The sequence below is a fragment of the Chaetodon auriga genome, chromosome 2 (genome assembly GCF_051107435.1).
Source record: "Chaetodon auriga isolate fChaAug3 chromosome 2, fChaAug3.hap1, whole genome shotgun sequence".
Classification (NCBI taxonomy): domain Eukaryota; kingdom Metazoa; phylum Chordata; class Actinopteri; order Chaetodontiformes; family Chaetodontidae; genus Chaetodon; species Chaetodon auriga.
In genome coordinates, this window is record NC_135075.1 from 19,505,810 (window position 1) to 19,526,005 (window position 20,196).

The following is a 20,196-nucleotide window of genomic DNA, read 5'->3' on the forward strand; positions in this document are numbered from 1 at the left end:
AAAGTGCAGCCTCAGCAGTTCTGCCCCAAACGCAGACAGAAGCTGAACCCTGTCAGCACTTAAACCAGGTATCTCCTCTTATTTCACCAAGTCAGCTGAAATGTCACTTCTGCTCTGACTGGAGGGTCAGCGAGGCTCGTCGCCTGCTGTCCGCGTGGATGAAATGATGAAGTTAAGGTAACTGTTAAGACAGAAGGGATGCCTGCGTGTCAGCCATGCTGAATCTTGGCTGCTGTACCTTCTTGACAGAAGAGTCCGATCCAGCTGTGCAGGCAGCCACAGCGGCCGTTACGTCTGTCGCACTGCGCCCCGTTCTCACACTCGCAGGTCTCTGCACAGTCCGGCCCGAAACGATTTGCTCTGCAGTCTGATGCAAAACACAAAGAACAGTTTAATGAAACTACACAGAGATCAACATACTTTTGACGGTTTGACATTTGAAAAGGCGCTTCAAGCTTAATTAAGGCTTAACAAAGCCCAAGTTTAAGCTTAAACTGTACCGTTAATATGAAGCTGCAGGCAGCAGTTTGTTAGCGTAGCTTAGCATAAATAGTGGAAAAAGCAAAGATGGCATTTGCCTACAAGTATGTCCTTTCCCCATTTCTAGTCTTTATGCTAAGCTAAGATGAGCAACTGTTGGCTGTAATGTGATATCTAACAGACAGACAGACAGACAGACAGAGGGGTGTCTATCTCCTCATCTGACTCTCTGATAGAAAGACAGGTCACAACTTCTGAATGCTGGAGCATAATTCGTCACAGCGTTCTTCTCTGGAACAACACGTTCTATCAACCAAATGTTTTTGGCTAAATTGTCTGACCGGGGTCGTGCTTGATGTTGTTTACAGCTTCTTTAATATGCAATCCATTGAGGAGTCAATTTATAAAACATCTTTTTGTAAGGGATTTTACACAACTGAGTATTAACGCCACCCAACCTTTAATGTTCTTTAGCAAATGCAGTGTTTCATCTTAACCCATCAATGGATAAGAAGTTTGAACATCCATTTTGATGGACTTGCACTGAAGCTCACACAGGTCTGGACCACTTTGTGTTTGTTTGTGCATGTGTGTGTGTGTAGGATAGAAGATTACCGCTGTCACATCTGGGTCCAGTCTTCCCTGACGAGCAGAGGCATCGTCCTGTCACGGGGTCACACGGTGTGTCGTCCTCACAGTCACACACCTTAGCACAGCTAAGACCGAAGGTACCCTGTTCACACACTGAGAGGACGACGAGGGAAAAAGAGAACAAATTAGGCTCAAAGACGGCAGTAATCCCATTCTTACACTGGGGTAATCCGCAGTGATTTGACTGACCTCTGTGACAGCGGGCGCCATGGTATCCTGCAGGGCAGATGCACTGGCCTGACACGGGGTGACACGAGGCTGCGTTCATGCAGTCACACTGCAGCTGGCACAGCGGGCCGTGGAGACCAGGAGGACAAGCTGAGGACGAGGGATTCATGCCATTAGATTTAAAGCTGACCTTTAAAATGTTCTCACTGGATTAATGAACGAGTAAAAACAAGAATAATCCAAAAAATGATAAATGTGTGTAGCAGAACTTCTTTTTTCTGTCCTTCTCTGACGACCTGAAGAAGATTTATCTTGTGACCCTGTGAAGGGACAACTGGACTGAAGTAGTTAAAACTAGTTTCACCTCGACCAGTTACAACAGTGCAGAGCTGCTCACACATCAATGCATCCATATTACAAATGACTCAAGATAAACACAGCTCCCATTTTCATTGTAATGAAGCAGGATGTCATTTAGTGTGATGGAGTCGCTCAATGATGTGTTTTTATAGTGTCTGGACAACTATGGAGCTCTGTGGCACAGAGGAATAAGATACCAGGCTTCAGCTCCACAAAACGTCTTATTAGAATCAGCTAATTACTGGGTTTTATGCAATATCTTGAAAGTAACTATAACCTCTTTGTGTGTGTTAATCTGTCCTGTTCTCACCGTGTTCACACAGATGTCCGTAGTAGCCTGGACCACACTGACACGTCCCCGTCACTCTGTCACAAGTGCCATTATTCTGACAGCTACATTTCAGCTGGCAGTTGGCACCAAATCTGCCCGCAGGACATTCTGAGAGACGGACGAGTAAAACAGGAAGACACAGTCAAAAAAAAGAAAAGAAAAAGAAGCTAAGTCAACCCTCTGACTTAACGCGAGTCTCTATGTTTACATTGAACATGCCACAGCAGATCACGCATGTGAACATGAGCAGCAGCAGGAGCAAAAAATAAGCCTGACCGCATTAAAAAACAAGATATAAACAAGTGTGTACTGTCACCTTTGTCGCAGTGTGTGCCGGTCCAGCCCAGGCTGCAGGTGCAGTTGCCGGTTGCAGTGTCACACACTCCTCCATTACTGCAGTTACAGCGTTGGGCACAGTCCACCCCAAACCAGCCTGGAGGGCAGCCTGAGGGCAGCAGACACACTCAGGTTAAACTGAGGAAACCATGCTTCATTATCAAAACAGACGAAAGGCGAGACAAGGAAAAAGTTGGGCTTGGCAGGTGGCTTTGTGTTAATGGAGAATATTCATTCAAGTGACACAACAAAATGTATGAGCTGTACTGAAAGCTCACCGTGTCCACAGTCCTCTCCTCTGCGTCCAGGGATGCACACGCAGCGACCGGTGACCGGGTCACTCTGGGCTCCGTCTCCACACAGCGCCGCCCGAGCGCAGTCAACTCCGTAACGTCCGGCTGGACACGCTGTCGCCACAGAGACACGCACCAGGTCACTCGTCACGACACACTAACATATATTACTAATTTGTTCGCTGTCACCACGGTGGTTTCAGATGGACTCACTGATGTTGCAGCGTGCTCCTATAAATCCTGCTGGACATTCACAGGCTCCAGTGGAAGGGACACACTTCCCCCCATTGTCACACTGGCACTGTCTCTCACAGTTTGGACCGTAACGACCTCCTGCACAAACTATAAAATAAAGACAAAAAGTTTTGGACTTAAACAGCCTCTACTTCCTCAGTGTAATGGGATATGTCTTTATGTGAATATGCTGTTTCACACACTTTGGTCACATTTGGGGCCGTGGAAACCTGGAGCGCAGTAACAGGATCCAGACACCGGATGGCAGAGCTGGTTTGTCTCGGAGCACTGGCAGACCTGGTTACAGTTCTGTCCGAAGGTTCCTGGAAGACAAGCTGAAGGAGGGACGGGCAGGGGTCACGAGCAGTTTTTGCTTTCTGGTGCATCATAAATGTGTCATTCAGCGTGTTCTTAGAACTGTAAGAATAGGTTATAAAAAACAGCAAATGCAGTGGAAAGCAGTGGAGGCAGAAGTCAGGACTCACTCTGTTCGCAGCCGTTCCCTGTGAATCCAGGAGGACAACCGCACTCTCCAGAGACGTGGTGGCAGGACGTGCCCTGAGCACAGCTGCAGCGCTGCATGCAGCCCCGTCCATACGTGCCCGGCAAACACGCTGAAAGGAAGCAACAACATGAGGTGCTTAGAGCTTTAACTCCACTCCCCCTCATCCCCATCCTTAATCCTACTTGTAAATGTCAACCAGTTTGCAAATTTAACTGAAAATTAGCATATTTGGGAAGGGTTTTTGTTGCTTTGTTTAGCCTTAATCTATGTTTTGGTGTTTTTTTTCCTCATGCAAAAATACACAAGAAGCCTGACAAGCTCACGTCTGATCAAATGTATTTCATGCATGTAGACCTTTGAAAGCGTAGCAGGTTTATTATTAAAATAACAGGACAAACTCCGTCCACCAGATGTTGCAAGAGCACCAGTCTCTTCACTGCAGGTTCGTACCTTTGTCACAGAGTTTTCCTCTCCACCCTGGTGGACACTGACACTCTCCAGTGACGTGGTGACATGAAGCCCCGTGCACACACTGGCACCTCTCCTCACAGCCGGCACCGAACAGGCCCGGTTCACATGCTGAGCAGACAGCAAGCAAAACTCTCAAAATACACCATATTGCCAGTCCAGCAGTTTCCGCAGTGCAGCAGATCCCATGAGGTCACAGTTTCAGTAGGTTTATTAGCTCTGTGCAAGTCACTGGCTCACCTTTCTCACAGCGCTGTCCGATCCAGCCGGCGCTGCAGCTGCACTGTCCGGTCTGTCTGTCACACTGGCCGCCGTTCTCACATTCACACTGCTGCTGGCAGTCGGCCCCGAAACGGCCCGCTACACACTCTGTGTAAACATACAGCAGCAGCATACAACAAGCAGACAAGAGAAACGAAACATGAATCATGTGACCCACACAACATAGGCAAAAACCTGTATTGTCACATTTCTGCTGACGGCTGCAACATGTTTTTTATTTGTTTTTCTCCAATAATTTAGAGTTGGACTCAGTATGGAGTTGGCAATCAGAGGTAGCCACTGAGTCTAGAGGGTAAAGACGTTCCAGCGACAGGATTAGAGGTTTCCTGAGCATAAGGAGGGGGGCCAGGCCTGGCACAGCACGACAGGGAAAGGTTGTAACAGGCACAGAGGGAGGATTGAGTGTGATGTGGAGCTCAGAGGGACACCGAGCTGGAATGTCATCACCGGGTCGACGGAGACTTTTATGGGGGCAGACTCGTATGTGGCGCAGAAACGAACTCTGCCAGCAAATAACCAGAGTGTAAGCAAAACCAAACAAGCTAAGGCAGCAAATTGACCTCGGGCTGATGTATTTCCCGAGCACAGTAAAACAACCACAGGCCACTGTCTTAAATGTTCACTTTCAGGGTTCAGGTAATGTTATTCTCCTGCATTTCTGTCCAGACTAGCCAACATCATTATGGCTTTGGAAGACGAGCCGGACTTCAGCGTTACTGGAAGTGAGTCTGCACAGCAACCTGAAGTCTGCATCAAGACAAATCAACAGATTCAGCTCGACAACAATGTTTATACACCAGTGCATTTTGACTCACTTTAGGTGATTTAGGTTGGTGAAAGATTCATGTTTGTAATTCGATGAATTCGGCTTTTTGTCCAGCTCTATGAGCAGCATGTCAGCATGAGAGTTTACAGAGAAACATGTCCTGTACAGACACTGACAAGTTCGCCTGGGTCCATTCTTAGACCCATGATTTGGAAAAGGAAATAAGGGTATAAAAAAAACATTGCTGGGGAAACTGTTCTGCATATAGACATTAAAAAGAAGCAGCAGTGCTTAAAAGGAAATTCTGGTTTTGCACCAGCTGGGTCTTATTTTCGTAGTTCTGTCCATTGTTCACTGTTCTCTGTTTGGTAATAATGACACTGTACTGGGAATCTGGCAATCTGCTAAACACAAGTCCAGCAAGGTAAAATAAATAAAAAGGTTTCAAAATCATGATAAAACTGTTGCCTGGATGCAACCCGACCATGTTGTGCTTTGAAACTGTAGTGACAGGTGTAACGTTGCTGCTATGATGTCAACATATCTATCAACGGGTTTTCTACTTTTGCTGAGAACCGCGCGCTTCATGCAGAAAATCAAATCTCTAGATGACTGTTTTTGTTTCTTTTCCCATCAGCCATTGCTGTAGCAACGTCAGTGTTCCCACATTTGAGTATGTTATTATAAATGACGGCCAAGAGCACAAAAATAAAACCCAAGTTGTAATAAAAATGCGAATTTTCCCTCCAGTTATCCATGTGAAGGTGGTTTTGTGGTAACACATACAGAGACTGTTACTCACAGCATTGCAGAGTCTTACCCAGTTCACAGGCTGTGCCCATCCATCCGCTGGCACATGTGCATTTTCCGTTGGTCTTGTTGCAGGTGGCTCCATTCTGACACAGGCAGCGCTGCCGACAGTCTGCTCCGTAAAAGCCTGCAGGGCATTCTGGGAGAAAAACGCACAGACAAAACCATCTTGTGACCCCTTATTTACCTGTAATATAGATGATTGCTTTGCCCTGCGCTGGGTACACTCACCTTCTGTGCAGTTGGGTCCGGTCCAGCCCGGCGTGCACGCACAACGCCCGCTGACCGGGTGGCAGATGCCATCGTTACGGCAGCTACAGGTTTGGTTACATCCTTCCCCATAAGAACCGGTTGGGCACGCTGCCAGGAGAGGGACAAACAATATCATTACCCCTTCATGAACTCTGCTGATCAAAAGTGGGAATTCCAGTGTCTGGAAAGTGATACAGGCCATAGCATGGGGAACATCAAGTCGGTGCTTTCTCACGTGTGACTGGGCTGGGTTTTCCCAAATCCCTCTGAAACCAAGCGTGTTTTTGTTCCACTGTGAGTCAGCATTACAAAGATGTGCTCGGTGCTTCAATACTGCTGCACAAATGTCCTGATATGAACTGTCAGAGCCTCTGATTCCACCCTGCCTTCATAACACTGTCAACTTTTAAGACTTTCTGCAGTGCTCCGGCGACTCACTCAGGTTACAGATCGGTCCGATCCAGCCGGCAGGACAGGAACAAAGTCCGCTGACGTGATCACAGCTTCCACCGTTTAGACACAAACACTTCTCCTGGCAGTCCAGCCCGTAGAAACCCTGAGGACACGCTGAAAGACACGCATGTAAAGACTACCTGTCACTAACATACATGCATATTCAGTATGAATTTGGCTTCATGATCAAGGAGCTTCTCTTACACTTTTCACAGAAGGTCCCAGTCCATCCCACCTGGCAGGTACAAGCTCCGCTCACATGGTCGCACAACGCCTTGTTGTCACACTGACACCGACGGCGACAACCGAGACCAAACATGCCTGCAGGGCACTCTGAGGGAACATCACACACACACGGCTTAGACTTACAGGCTAATGATACCTAGCTTTCATGTCTAATGTCAGGTTTTATAAATGCTGGTTGTATGATGGCACAATTATTCACAACAAAATAAGTACCTAACAAACAAGAGACCCAATGGCAAACGGAGACTAAACTGAAATATTGAAGCGACTTTGTGCTGGATTTGAAATTATCACTTTGGCACCATCTGGTGGTAGCACCAAGAACGGCACCGTGCAGAGTGATCGCCACGCAAACTGCGAATGAATGAACGGAATGAAAGCAACACACACTGTATGCTCCACCAGTTTTTCCAGAGAATGTTTAATTTGTGTACAAAATGACTCACTTCATCAACAACGCTTCAGTCATCAGACCTTCATCTCAGACTGAAACATTCATAATAAAGTGAGCACACGTGATCGCCCCTTCAGTTTTTAATGTGACACACGTGTCAATGAGACTTTTTGTTAGTTTTTTTCCACAAACAAAAACTTAAAACAGGCTACGATCACATCAACAATTGTGCATGCCATAACTTGAAATCATGACACACTGTGCGCTGTAGCACAAACATAAACACATACTCTGATGGCAGTGCGTTCCAGTGTAACCAGCCTCGCAGTTGCACTGGCCCGTCACAGCGTCGCAGCTGCCGTCTCCGTTTCTGCAGTCGCATGTTTCTGCACAGTCTGCCCCCCAGTGTCCGGCATCACAGGCTGCAACAGAAACATCAGAGTCGGACAAAAGCGGGAACACCATTTGCCCTCAGATACGTAAGATCAGTGTTGTTACATAATTCTCTTCAGCGTTCGGAGCTGATGTTAGATCTGAGTGTTTTCCAGTGCTGTTACCTTTCCTGCAGTTGTGTCCAGTCCAGCCAGGAGCGCAGGTACACCGTCCACTCACCGGGTCACAGCGAGCGTTGTTCTCGCACACACACTTCATCTGGCATCCTTGACCGAAACGTCCACTCGGGCACGCTGCACAGGGCACAACAAAATCCCTCAAACATCACGGCTAATCTACCATAACCAACTCCACCAGATTGCATGAAAGCAGCAAGTTCCCATGACAGGTTTGGTTCCATGATTCCACCGTCAGAGCCAATGGAATTATATTTCAGGGGAAGGATTTTAGCTAATGACCTCGGAGAAAAACTGCTCCTCCGTCTTGTAACATGTTGCTTTATTTCTTGTCCAAACTGCACCGCCGCACGATTTCAATAATCCGCAGTGCTGCCATCCTCCTCAGCTGCCTGAATGTTTAATGCACGGTGCTGTGGAAACCAGAAATGCAAACCGCTGATACTCACAGTTCTGGCAGATTCTGCCCATGAAGCCTGGAGGACAGTTACATGACCCGTTGTGTTTATCACAGACGCCTCCGTTCTCACAGACTGGGCAGGCTTCAGTGCAGCCTCGACCCCAGAAACCCTCTGGACACACTGTAAAAAAGAAAAGATTGATGTTCATATTTTTATCATTAGCTGTACAGTGTGTGCGCGTATTTTGCACGTAGCTGTTGAAAACATGTCTGCACTCACAGCTCTCACAGCGCTTTCCTGACGTCCCTGGTGGACACTTGCATTGTCCTGTCACTTGGTCACATGGGGCACTGGTGCAGTTACAAGGATGTACACAACCTGGTCCAAACCTTCCCTCTGGACAGTCTGACAGCAGTCACACAGCAGAGATTTGTCTCAACACAGGAGGATAAAAACTGAAGACGAAGGAGCTTTAAAGGATGAGGAGAGTGTGTCTTCTATACCTACCCTGATCACAGTTCTCTCCATGACGACCAGGGGGGCATTTCCGTTGGCACTGTCCAGTCACATGATCACATGACACTCCTGGTGGACAGGCGCACTTCTTCTCACAGCCAGCTCCATAAGTGCCCGGGTTGCATTCTAGAGGCAGGACACATTTGAAAAGCGGCTCAATGATTTTCTCTGAGGTTTTCTGTGGTTTTTCAGAGGAGATCTGGTTCTCCTCAACCTCTAAATGTGACATGATTTAGAGTGCCTTTACTGAATATGTCAGGAGTTAAGTTACCTTACCTACACTGGAGATGCAGCATTTGGACATTTAATGGGCTTTTCCATTGGCACTTTTGGCTGCGCTGAGTCAAACCATAAAGCACTGATTTGTGTTTCCATTCCCAATTGAAAGCACCAGTGCGTAGGATATTGGGGCATCTAGTGGTGAGGATGCAAATTTCAACCAACAGAATACACCTCACCCCTCACCCTCCCCTTCCAAGAACGTAGGAGAACCTAAGGCGGCTGGAAAACTCTCTAGTGTTTGGTTTGTCTGTTCTGGGCTTCTGTAGAAACATGGTGGTCCAACATGGCAGACTTATGTAAGGCGACCCTCTCCCTCTGTAGATATAAAGAGCTCATTTTGAGGCAACGAAACCACAACAATTGTTACTTTCAGGTGATTCTACACTAATGAGAACAGATGAATATTATATTCCACTTCTGCCGATTGATCCCTCTGAATCCTACACACTGCACCTTTGACCGTGCTCAGCTGTGCCGAGATGCGCCTGTGATGGACCATCTCCATGTTCAGATCAAAGTGCGCCCGACTGCAGCATGTTTGAACAGCCGACGCTGCCACTGCCAGACGCAACGGATATTTCATCAGTTTCAATCATCCCGTCTCCGTTTTTCAAGCAATAAGCGCTAAATGCCAAAGAAAATCACAATGATAGCCAGAAAATTCATGATCCATGGCAAACTATATTTTTCCATCTCTTTTCTTGAACTGATTGCGTGTCTGCTTCACGGGTGTGGGCTCAGACTTGTGTGTTGCTGTTTCTTTGTTGTGTTTTTTGTATTTACTTTTGCAAACACTTGCTCAAAAAGTTCAAATAAAATTCACCATCTGTAATTGTTCAGTGAGGACACCTTAGAGCAGAACACAGCCAACAGCTAACGTAAGTGAGGCCTTTTGATGAGCGGAGCACAGTGACAGTCGGCTCACCTTCCTTGCAGGTATTGCCCTGGTAACCAGATTTACAGACACAGGTGCCATGGCGGCGGTGACACTCCAGAGTGTTTTGCTGGACGCACTGACACTCCTCAGAGCAGCCTGCGCCGAAGGTCCACTTTGGACATGCTGAAGGAGAAAAAACAGAGGGAAGAAGGATGAATTCACAGAAAGAGTCAGACATTAAAATCAGAGCCACAATACAAGTATTTACATGCTTGTTTTATTGGATATTGATGCTTACAATGCTGCTAAAACCCAACACAGAGTCAGTCAGTCAGTGCTTTTATAATCTGGGCTTCCTGACATGAGTGTTCAAGGGTGGGAGTCTGGTCATATTAGGACAGTTGGACTTACGGAGGTGGCAGAAGCGTCCGTAGAGTCCAGGATCACACAGACAGGCGCCGTAGGTCCGGTGGCAGCGCCCGTTATTGGCACAGTTACACTTCTTATTGCACTGCTTCCCATAGAGGCCCTTAGGACAGCCTGCGCACAGGAGACAACCCAGCAAGTGGAAACAATTAAGAAAAAATGCAGGAAGAAATGCTTTTGTCTGGGACGAAGGGAGACAACTCACCATCCTGGCACAAGTCTCCACTGACCCCAGGTGGACAGCGGCAGCTCCCGGAGACGGGATCGCAGCTGGCGCCATTTTTACACTTACAGGGGAAGGAGCAGTTTTTACCGAAGTATCCCTCAGAGCATGCTGTGAGATTGAAAAATAAAATCACCACTGAACTGACAAGACTGACTTCATAGCTTGATAGCAGTGACAGAATAAACGTGTGTGTGTCAGGAGTCTCACTCTGGTTGCAGACGATGCCGATCCACCCGTCAGGACAGTCGCAGCCAGTTCTCCATGGATTACATTTTCCTCCATTAGAACAGTCGTCGCACGTCAAACTGCAGTCATTGCCGAAAGTGTCATCCAAACACACTGGAGACAACAGGCTAATGAATGAGAATAAGGCTCACAAAGCTCTTTAACGCAACGTCAACGGCAAGTTCACGGTCATGACAGTTCATAGTAAAGGACTTATTTATTTTTCTCTGATCACGAGACGCTGACTTGACTCACAAACACAGAATTTAGTAACCACCTCATTGGATGTCAGAGGTTACGAGTGTGTCAGTGTTGACAGATTATTACAACTTTGAGCAAAGCTGAGAGGAGTGAAGTCAGTTGTATCATATGTCGGCAAAAGATTACTGGAAATCAGCACTGATAAAAAAAAACAGATCAAACAACACATTTATTTGAACGGACAATGTTTTGATCCTTGTCAAATATTTGTCAGGTCAAAAAATGTCAAAATTTGCTTGTAGGCGCTACTCTCGTCAACTTTCAGTGAAGCAACATTAAACATTCAACGTCCGCTCTAGTCAAAATAGTTCATCAAGTTTGGGAGACACAAAACAGAGCCTCTGACTTCCTGTTACCGTCTCCGTTCAGCTGCCAGGACATGTAAGCCTCAGCATTCCTGCCAGAGAAGCTGTGGTGCTACAGTATGTACCGGCAGTCTGGGAGCGCAGTAATTCAGTAATTAACCCCCACCGTGTGGTCTGTTCCTGCCTGCAGTAAATGAGTCTCTCAGACAGCCTCACCTCCCGGGAGTCGTACTCAGGTAATCAGATACAGGTTCCTGTTAATGACTTTCTTTTTTTTTTTTTAAAAAGGGGAAACTCACCAAATTTCTCTGCCAGGTTGCTCTCGGCCCTCAGCTCGCCCTCGTCGTCTTCGTAGTCGTCATAGCGCTCCAGGGGTTGGCTGTAGTCCTGCATCAAGGTGAGCTGGGGACGAATGAGAGGAAACTCGATGGCACCTCCGCTGGACAGGGCCTCAATCGCATCTTCGAGTGCTGCGGTGACATAAACAGGAAGAAAGTATGTTGTTGTTAAGAAAGTTAAATATAAAGGGAAAATTACCAAATGTATTAGCTTGACTTGACTGTGGTTGACTAATATCAGCATAAGGTCAAGAAAATCTGTTTTAAAGTGTCAACTGAAACTATCACACCTCCGTCAGCAGGTTGTCTGTCAGATGTCAAACAAGAAAAGATTTTAAAGAGGCGGCATTTCCTTATTTTTATGATCAATTCTGTATTGTCGATGCAGCACTTTAGAGGCATTTTATCCACAAAAGTATGTTCCAGCTCACAGGGATATTTTCCAGCCGGCTCTGATGAAGCAGGCTCTTAGTGGTGCAGTTGTTTTTCACTGAGGACGTTTTGACTTGCCGCAGTAGGAAAAGCACAAGTGTTAATAATAAAAATGGCTAAATCAAATTTAACTGCCTCGGTTTCAGGATCCTGGTGTTGTGCATGCTGGCTCGCTGTCACACTGTCATGGTTTACTGAGACGCTTGCACAGAGCAGAGCCATCTTTAATATTATTTGTAACACATGTGTTTTTCTCATGATGACAAGAAAAATTTCTGCTGTGAAAAAGACCAGTTATTCAAAAACCACTACTGTGACCGGCTGGTATCGTTACTGTATTTAATCTTTATTTTTTCCAGTCGTGAGATCAAACTGTGGGCCAGTTTTGAAGTGTGTGTTGAAGTTATACAATTTTATACCATAAAAATAGAGTACAAGCATTATGTTTTAACACACAGACAACATCTCAAACTGCACTGTCCCTTTTCCACAAAGCCACTCTTTAATACTCTCTAAAATCTCGACTGAACGACTCGGTACACACAATGTTTTTTGCAGTACAACAGCAACAGTTCGCCAAATTTTCTGGCAGCATGCTTCTGGTGTGACTCCCACACGCCTGCTCTCTTTAACCTGATTGCAGATACTCACGGATGCAGGACTGCCGGTCGTCGTCCAGACGGAAACCCCGGCGGCAGAAGCACTGAAAGGAACCTGCGCTGTTCTGGCATGTGTGATCGCAACCGCCATTAGCAGCCAGACACTCATCTACATCTAAACAACACAGACAGAACACAGACTCAAACACATTTGCTACACAGAAGAGGAGAAACTGAGAAAAGCCAAAGGAATGTAAGCGAACAGCTCTCACTTTACATGTTAAACTAAAACAAAGACAACAGTGTGTGTGTGTTTGTGTTGACGTCTCCAGAGTCAGACTGGAACTCTCTCAACACAAGTAAACAATCAGTCTCATGAAAGTGAGTGCCATCCACAGTTTGACGGAGGGTTTAACATACCGTCACAGCTACATCCGTCTGAGTTGAGTCTGTATCCTGCTGAGCAGTAGCATTCATAACCTCCGGGGTAGTTGGTGCAGTCCTGCTCACAGCAGGAGCTCTGCTCTCCACACTCATCGACATCTGCCAAACACAACAAGCGGGAAGGCAAAAATCATGAACCGACGGCAGTGATATACACAAACTTTTTATGAGATAATGTAAGCTGTGCAGGTTTAGCAGTTACAAGAAGAGGATAATATCACTGAATTGAAACTTTTCCTTTATAAACTTTGGCTTGTATCAATAAATGTTCTCCCTCGTAATTCTCAAGTCAGAAACTGAAGAGAAGAGCATTTTGCCGTTTTAGATTACAGTCATTAAGGTGCCCCAAAATCCTGACAGAAGATGTTTTTTATTTTAACATTTTAAAAAATAGATTTTTCAACAGTCATGTAAAAAAATCCAAACCTTCATGGTTACAGTGTTCAGTTTTGAATGGTAAGAAATTTGTTAGATCCACAATGACTATGAGAGCCCGACCCTGACCAGAGCTGGTCATAAACACTAATCCACATGTGCTCTTATCATTCAATAAGAGTTCATTAAGAGGTGTGAGTGTGAATGAAATGCCTGAGTACGCCTTCTGTAATCTGTCTAATCTGTTGTAAGACTGCTTTAAGGTAGTTTTAAGTGCACTACAGCCTCTTACCAACACAGGTTTTAAGGTCATCGTCCAGTCTGTAACCATTGTTACAGGAACAAACAGGCCCGCTGGTTGAATGTTGGCAGTGGTGCGAACAGCCGCCGTTGTTGTTCTCGCAGCTGTTCACGATTTCCATCTCAATTCCTTTAAAAAGTTCACAGTGAGATCATGTGTGTTAATTAAAGGACTGTGCCAAATAAATCTGATGTTTCTATGCATGTGCTGGAATAGCTTTAAGACATTGAACTGACTGTAACACTGTTTTCCATCAGATCCCAGCTCATAGGCAGTGTTACACACACAGGCGTACGAGCCCAGAGTGTTGTGGCAGCCATGAGCGCAGTTGGCCTCTTCTGTCTCACACTCATCAATATCTGTGACAAAAATATGTTAAAAAAAGAAAGAAAACTGAATAAAATGGAAGAATACATCTGGTTGCACAGGTTCATTTACACACACCATCATCCCATATGTGCTTCTCACAAATCAAATCCATTTCACACACTGTTCACTCACTGTCCTTAGAAGCTGAAAATGAGGACAGTGGCTTGCAAATTCTGCATCATGGGACCGTTTAGTAGCTGCTCTGGGGCTTTTGTGTGTTTGTTGTTTTATTCTCTACCTTGTTTTGGCATTCTGAGCCAACGTGGACGAGAACTCTTTAAAGTGTTGAGGAAGAGGACTGTGTGATATGATCAAAAGCTCCAGAGCCGCTACTAAATGTGTCTCAACGCTCGATTAACTCTGAGCTATACTGATATAATGTCACTGTTATTGTTACTGGTGAATTTACCTTCACAGGTTTTCCCGTCTTCTGCCAGGATGTAACCAGCTTTACAGTCGCAGTGAGCTCTGCCACCGTCAGCCCGGCACTCGTGCATGCAGCCTCCATTCTGGTCTGCACAGGGATTCTGCACTGTAACACAGAAAGCGCACGCTCAGAAACATAAATCCACTGGTGTCAGCCAAGTGGGGAACACTTCTGACGCACTCGTGGAGAAAACTGCAAAAACTGCCTGATCCTAATGCAGAGCATGTGGAGAGCTTTAAATCCACCCTGCTCCTCCACATCATCTCTTTCTTGCTCTCTCTGCATAGTTGTGTGTTTGACTTGTGCAAGCCTGTCCGGCATCTGGGATGAGAACCTTCAGCTCTGCAAAAATTAGAGGAAGCCGTTCACAGCCAACAATTACAAAGTAAAAGCACGAGAAAGACAGTAATTTAAAATACGTATATGTATAATTTCCCACCCCCAGAGAGCTATACTCAACTGTGCTGCCGCAGAGATCGGAGAGATTAAAAGAAGCAAGGACATCAAAATACTAATTTGAGGAAGAAAACAATGAAGGAGTTGCTGTGATTCACTCCAATTTAATGTCTCATCCCATGAACGACAGTTAATCCCCCTCCAGCAAAGACATCCTGTCAGATAATCACAACTGGCAGCAGATGCAAGCAATGTGTGTTTAATGTTGTGATCAAATCTTCAGAATCACACCTTCATAATCTTCTAAAATACTCAGTTTTATTGGCACTCTCTCCATAGTCACCCATCCACTTATTATTCCTCCTTTCTGTCTTGGGGCGTGTGTGTTGATGTGTATTTAGTGTTACCTTACACCAGAGCTCAGGCACTCACATTTACAGTGCTTGCCATCCTCTGCCAGCACGTAATTTGGCTTGCAGCGACAGCGGAAATGAGCGGCAGACTGCTGCACACAGTACTGTTCACATCCTCCGTTGCTGATGGCACACGAATGAACAGCTAAAAAAGCAAAAGAAAAAAGGAGAAAAACTTAGTTGCATGACAAAATTCCAGAGAAACTTAATTGAAGAGACAGAAAGAGAGGCAGTCACAGGGAATCAGAAAATCAGGCATCTTTACAGAAAAATGATCATAAATCCAAACTGCAGTTCCTTGTTAGTCTTTCTGAATTTATAATTTGACTGCAGCGTCACATCTACAGGAATATTTCTCAGACAGGTCATGACTGCTGCAGACACTCAGAATACCTCAGAGGATTGTTATGTTCTGAGCCACGAGAGATCCAACACCATAAAAGGGCCAAAAATAACAGCGAGATTTGAATGGCAGGACCTCTGTGGTGGACAACGCTCGTCCGCTGATGAGATCGAGGGCAGAATCAGCTCAATCATCTTCCTCCGTCTGTGTTTCTCTTCTTCGTGGCAAGGGATGAAACCCGGGTAGACAGCCTGGACCACTCAGAGAAAACAACAGGTAGAGGCCGAACAGCCCGTCGTTCTCATGGACGGTGCTTTTTATACTCTAGAGTCAAGATCCATCCATCACGAGTACACGTCAGACCACAGAGTGCTTTCCAGCGCAAATATTATTCAGCCACATGCTAAGTGTGGGATACATCTGACCTCTGCTGGCAGATCCAGAGTTGGATAAGACCAGAGGAGCCGAGGCTGAATTGATTTGAGGACATCTGCTCTTCTTTTTCTCCCTATGACTCTGTGCCGATTGGTATGTGTTGTCTTTTATCCAGTATGTATGGTCATGCTGTGCATCGTGCAAAAACTACGATTCACTCGTTATATGGAAAGCACAGCTGATTTCAGCGCACGATCTGCGAACACGGACACGTTTTGCAGCTCGCCACTGCACAATCCTTACACGACAGTCGGCAGATGGATATGCAGCCTCACAGATAAGCTTCACCTGGGAGTCAGCCCAGATGTGCTCTATGATTATTAGAGTAATCAGTCATTTCTTCATGCAGCTGTCACACACCAGATCCTCCCAGGGACAGTTGGGTCCCAGCTAAAGCGCCTGCTCTATGTGACAATGAAACGACTTTCGCCTCACGAAGCCAAGAAACACACAACGGTTTCCTCTCTAAATGTCACGACGCTCTGTGTACATTCCTGACTGCACAATCTGCTGCCAGGTTTATACTCCTTTTTCTATCAGCTATTTCTGGAAAAACCCAATTCTAATGTAGCCGGTGTGACAGAAACAACACGCAGGTACTGCATGAACACTGACAGCGTTGAAGAAATGAAGCTGATGTGAGTGTTCAAATAACACAGAAGCAGGATTTAAAGACCCCTTCCAATGAAAATTATGCTTTTAACTTGATCATTAACTGAATATCTTTGGTTTCTGGACAATCTGGCAACGCAAAACCATTTAATGACAGGAAATTGCCATGGCCATTTTTCAAACCCTTCTGACAGTCCATACGCTAACTAATAATCGCTCAAGTAATTGGCAGATTAATGGATAAGAAAAACAGTATTTAGTTGCAGCCTCAATACAAAATATTCTCCAGGACATGTCACATTGATTCACTGCTTCAAAAATGTCTTTCAGCAACATATACACTGAAGGGAATTAAACAGCGTGGCTTTACCAGCAAACGCGACTTGAATCATCTCACAATGGGGTTTTTGTCAGAATCAAAGTGCTCATCTACTGCAACATAGTCAATGTGGTTTACATGATGAAGTGCCCATGACAAAAAGTGCATGTGGCTAAACTTCAATGAAATAATGACCCAAAAAATAACTTAAAGAACCAGCAAACCAGTGTGTCATTGTGAGTTTTGAATAAGTGGAGCCACAGTACAAAGAAGGGCCTTCATACTCGGCTTCTAACTGGATTAAAGGAAGGATGAGACCTCATGTTATAGTCAGCTATGTTACTTGATGTTGTCCCTGTTAGCTGCAGTATTTAACTGTGCCGACTTACGAGCGTTTTTCCAGCTTGTACAGTGAAGGCACAGCCACAAAGCTGTGACTTTCCTTACCGAGGCAGGTGCGGCCGTCCACATGCAGGCGAGAGCCCGGGTGGCATTCACAGTAGTAGGAGCCCCTGGTGTTAACACATCTGTGCTGGCAGCCTCCGTTATGGACCTGGCACTCATCAATATCTACAGGGAAGGAGGGAGAACAGAAACAGACAGGAGCAGGCAGAAGGAGAGAAACGGGAGAGAAATGAGTGCAATTGGACTAAATCCTCTCATTATGGGAAATAATGGTCACAAGAATAAAGTCCATATGAGCTGCCAGGCTGAGAGAGGAATTTAATGCAGGTTTTAGGATAAAGATGTTCTCCAAGAAGAAAGGAGATGATGGATGAGAAGGGAAAGTATTCCACAAGTGCACTGCAGCTCAAACACACAAATCCCCCATGTGGTAACAACTACTGAACATTTAAAAACAAATTTAAATTCCTCCGCTTCTTGTCGACGTCCCTTGGGTGCAGCAAGCATATGGAAACTTAAATTAGAGGATGCAAATCATACACATTCCTCTCAGCCGAGCGTTGAGATTATAAACAAATAAAAGAGGGGGGTTCTGAGAGAGCGGTGGTGAGTGCTGTGTGACCAGATTGCAAATGAAACAAGCCATGTTTAGGGGTCAAAGACTAATAAATTGTTTTCGGAGTTTTGCAGCAGACCCCCTGTGAGATCTGAGCTGATTTATGAAGCCCGGCTCTGTTTGGACCTCCGCTACCAGCCCGTCTGCCGCCATCATCATCAGGAAAATTAGGACATGACGCTGAACCCACCTCACCTCCAGGCCAGTGACAAGTTACCTGCCTCAAAATGACTAAAATTAGCACAGTGGAGTAAATGGAAATGTTGCAGAGTGAACCAGATGACTGAGTGATGTGACGCTTTAAAGAGGTGAGGGTGAATGCCTCCTGGCTGCTGCATATACGTCTGTAAAAACAGCTAACACATCATAAAAGACTATTAATCAGCGCCAAGTTAAATGTCTGGTTGAGAAATGTGTTGTTGAGTACAGTCATGACTGCAGGCAGGGAGAAACTATTTCAAGCATTCAGAGGAATTCCTGTGAAAAAAGGAGCTGGTTTTATAAACTAGCTGAGTAACTTCATTTACTAAAGGGGAATTTTACTTTACTCACTCAATTCTCCTATTTTTCTAGTTTCTAGTTTCTTGGGACAAACTCTTGAAACGCTGACTGTCCACCGCAGCCACACCTCTGCAGTAAATAATGCACTTGACTTTTAGTTAGTTTTGTTTGGGGACCTTTTTGATTGCTAATCATGTTCTTTTTGTTGTCATTGTGAGTCTTGCATTTGCAAATACTGTTAGCACTGTATTTCTGTACATCTGGCAAATACTAAGTCCAATGTTCGCTTTCCTTTCAGCTCTGTTTTTGGTCTCTACCAGGGAACTATCTCTGTCTCTTTAGCTGCTAAATGCTCCATTATGTTCACCAGCTAGTCGCTAACTGCGTCTGTGTGCTGTTTGGTGTCTCAGAGGGTCTGTAACACACTGTAGGGAGAGAATTTGGCCTCCACAGCGCTGGTGTCACGCTGTGTGGGATGAAGGCAGCATGGAGTTGATCTGAGCCTCATTGTGCATGTTACACCGCACTACATCACCGTCTTCATGTTCCCGCAGTACACACAAGTACACACAAACAGTATATGACCTGTGATGTATCCATAAATCTGCTCTTTACAAGACCCAAAAGACACCGTTCTGATGTTAGAGCATGATGAAGCACAGTACTGTAAATTATGACATTTTAGTAGTTAATATGATAGATGAAAGAGTGATTCTCCTCTTCATAACAAAAACATGGATGGGATTAGGATAAGAACAAAAATGCAGTGTATGAGCATAAAGGGACTAAAACCTATTCTCTTAATGGTTCCAGTAAAACCTGCCCAAAACTGCTGAATTATAGAAATATCCTGCGGCTGAACCCATCTACTCCCAATAATATCCCACGACATCTTCAAATATAGTGTTTGGGGCAGAAATGAGCTTCTAAACTTTCCTCTTCTTCATTTCTCTGCTGCCAAACTTCAAGCTCCACTCCATCCAGGAAAGCTGGCAGCGGCCGTCCTTTCGTTTTTCCATCCATGCTGCATGCCGTCCTTTGGTTTGGGTTTTCATGAAACGGGTCCAGCGCTGTGGAGCTGCTCTTCCTCTGTCAAACGCAGCGCAGTCAGTGAATCCCCTCCAGTCGACAGAACATGATCCCCTCCGAACCCGGAGCCAAAGCCTCAGCAGTCGTTGGCTCTTACAGAAGGAACATTAATTTTCTGCCCGCAGCCACCTACAGCACGGTGTCGTCTTCATGGAAAACTATTTTGGTCTGTTTCCGAAAAGGTGATTTGTTTATTGTGCGCACAAGATAAATCATTTCTGAGCACTTGATTTACCTCCAAGAATGACATCGAAGTCACACAGCAGATCAGAGGGATTAACAGCACTGGGGTAATAATAAATGTAAAACGTGTTTCATCTTGCGCATTTATCCCCGAGCGCTTCAGTCCTGCCAAACATGAAAAGAAATATTCTATCATAATAATATTGACATAATCTGTCTAGAGTCTATCGGGTTTCCAGCCCTGTTTGTGTTAGCTTTACAAAGAGTCTCTCATGATTCATAGTTCATGTTTTCATGTGCGCTAATCTTTGTTGATAAAAGCCGTCCTCCCCTTCTCTGATCAGAGACAAAGTTATCTGCCAGACAGCGCGTACAGCAGACACATTATCAGTGGCACTGGTTAGCCAGTCTGCTGTGGAGAGGCACCAACACATACTCTGACTACTGGAAAGAACTCCCTACTTATCCATTTACTCCTACTG

At 45.4% G+C, this 20,196-nt stretch overlaps 1 protein-coding gene across 1 annotated transcript in view; it reads right to left on the minus strand.

The window, feature by feature from the left end:
• The window catches only part of megf6b (multiple EGF-like-domains 6b), a 56,633-nt gene that overhangs the window by 2,048 nt on the left and 34,389 nt on the right, over positions 1-20,196 (minus strand). The window contains exons 7-38 of the mRNA XM_076744383.1: positions 17,368-17,490; positions 15,231-15,356; positions 14,385-14,507; positions 13,843-13,965; positions 13,598-13,735; positions 12,907-13,029; positions 12,539-12,661; positions 11,417-11,587; positions 10,534-10,665; positions 10,306-10,434; positions 10,086-10,214; positions 9,723-9,857; positions 8,507-8,641; positions 8,279-8,404; positions 8,048-8,179; positions 7,587-7,715; positions 7,320-7,451; positions 6,594-6,722; positions 6,375-6,503; positions 5,916-6,044; positions 5,695-5,823; positions 4,067-4,195; positions 3,809-3,937; positions 3,339-3,467; positions 3,057-3,188; positions 2,833-2,961; positions 2,605-2,733; positions 2,307-2,435; positions 1,970-2,098; positions 1,321-1,449; positions 1,096-1,224; positions 239-367 (exon numbers count right to left, since the gene is read on the minus strand). Of these exons, the coding sequence (XP_076600498.1) occupies positions 239-367; positions 1,096-1,224; positions 1,321-1,449; positions 1,970-2,098; positions 2,307-2,435; positions 2,605-2,733; positions 2,833-2,961; positions 3,057-3,188; positions 3,339-3,467; positions 3,809-3,937; positions 4,067-4,195; positions 5,695-5,823; positions 5,916-6,044; positions 6,375-6,503; positions 6,594-6,722; positions 7,320-7,451; positions 7,587-7,715; positions 8,048-8,179; positions 8,279-8,404; positions 8,507-8,641; positions 9,723-9,857; positions 10,086-10,214; positions 10,306-10,434; positions 10,534-10,665; positions 11,417-11,587; positions 12,539-12,661; positions 12,907-13,029; positions 13,598-13,735; positions 13,843-13,965; positions 14,385-14,507; positions 15,231-15,356; positions 17,368-17,490 (4,167 nt within the window). The remainder of the gene's footprint in view (positions 1-238; positions 368-1,095; positions 1,225-1,320; positions 1,450-1,969; positions 2,099-2,306; positions 2,436-2,604; positions 2,734-2,832; positions 2,962-3,056; positions 3,189-3,338; positions 3,468-3,808; positions 3,938-4,066; positions 4,196-5,694; positions 5,824-5,915; positions 6,045-6,374; positions 6,504-6,593; positions 6,723-7,319; positions 7,452-7,586; positions 7,716-8,047; positions 8,180-8,278; positions 8,405-8,506; positions 8,642-9,722; positions 9,858-10,085; positions 10,215-10,305; positions 10,435-10,533; positions 10,666-11,416; positions 11,588-12,538; positions 12,662-12,906; positions 13,030-13,597; positions 13,736-13,842; positions 13,966-14,384; positions 14,508-15,230; positions 15,357-17,367; positions 17,491-20,196) is intronic.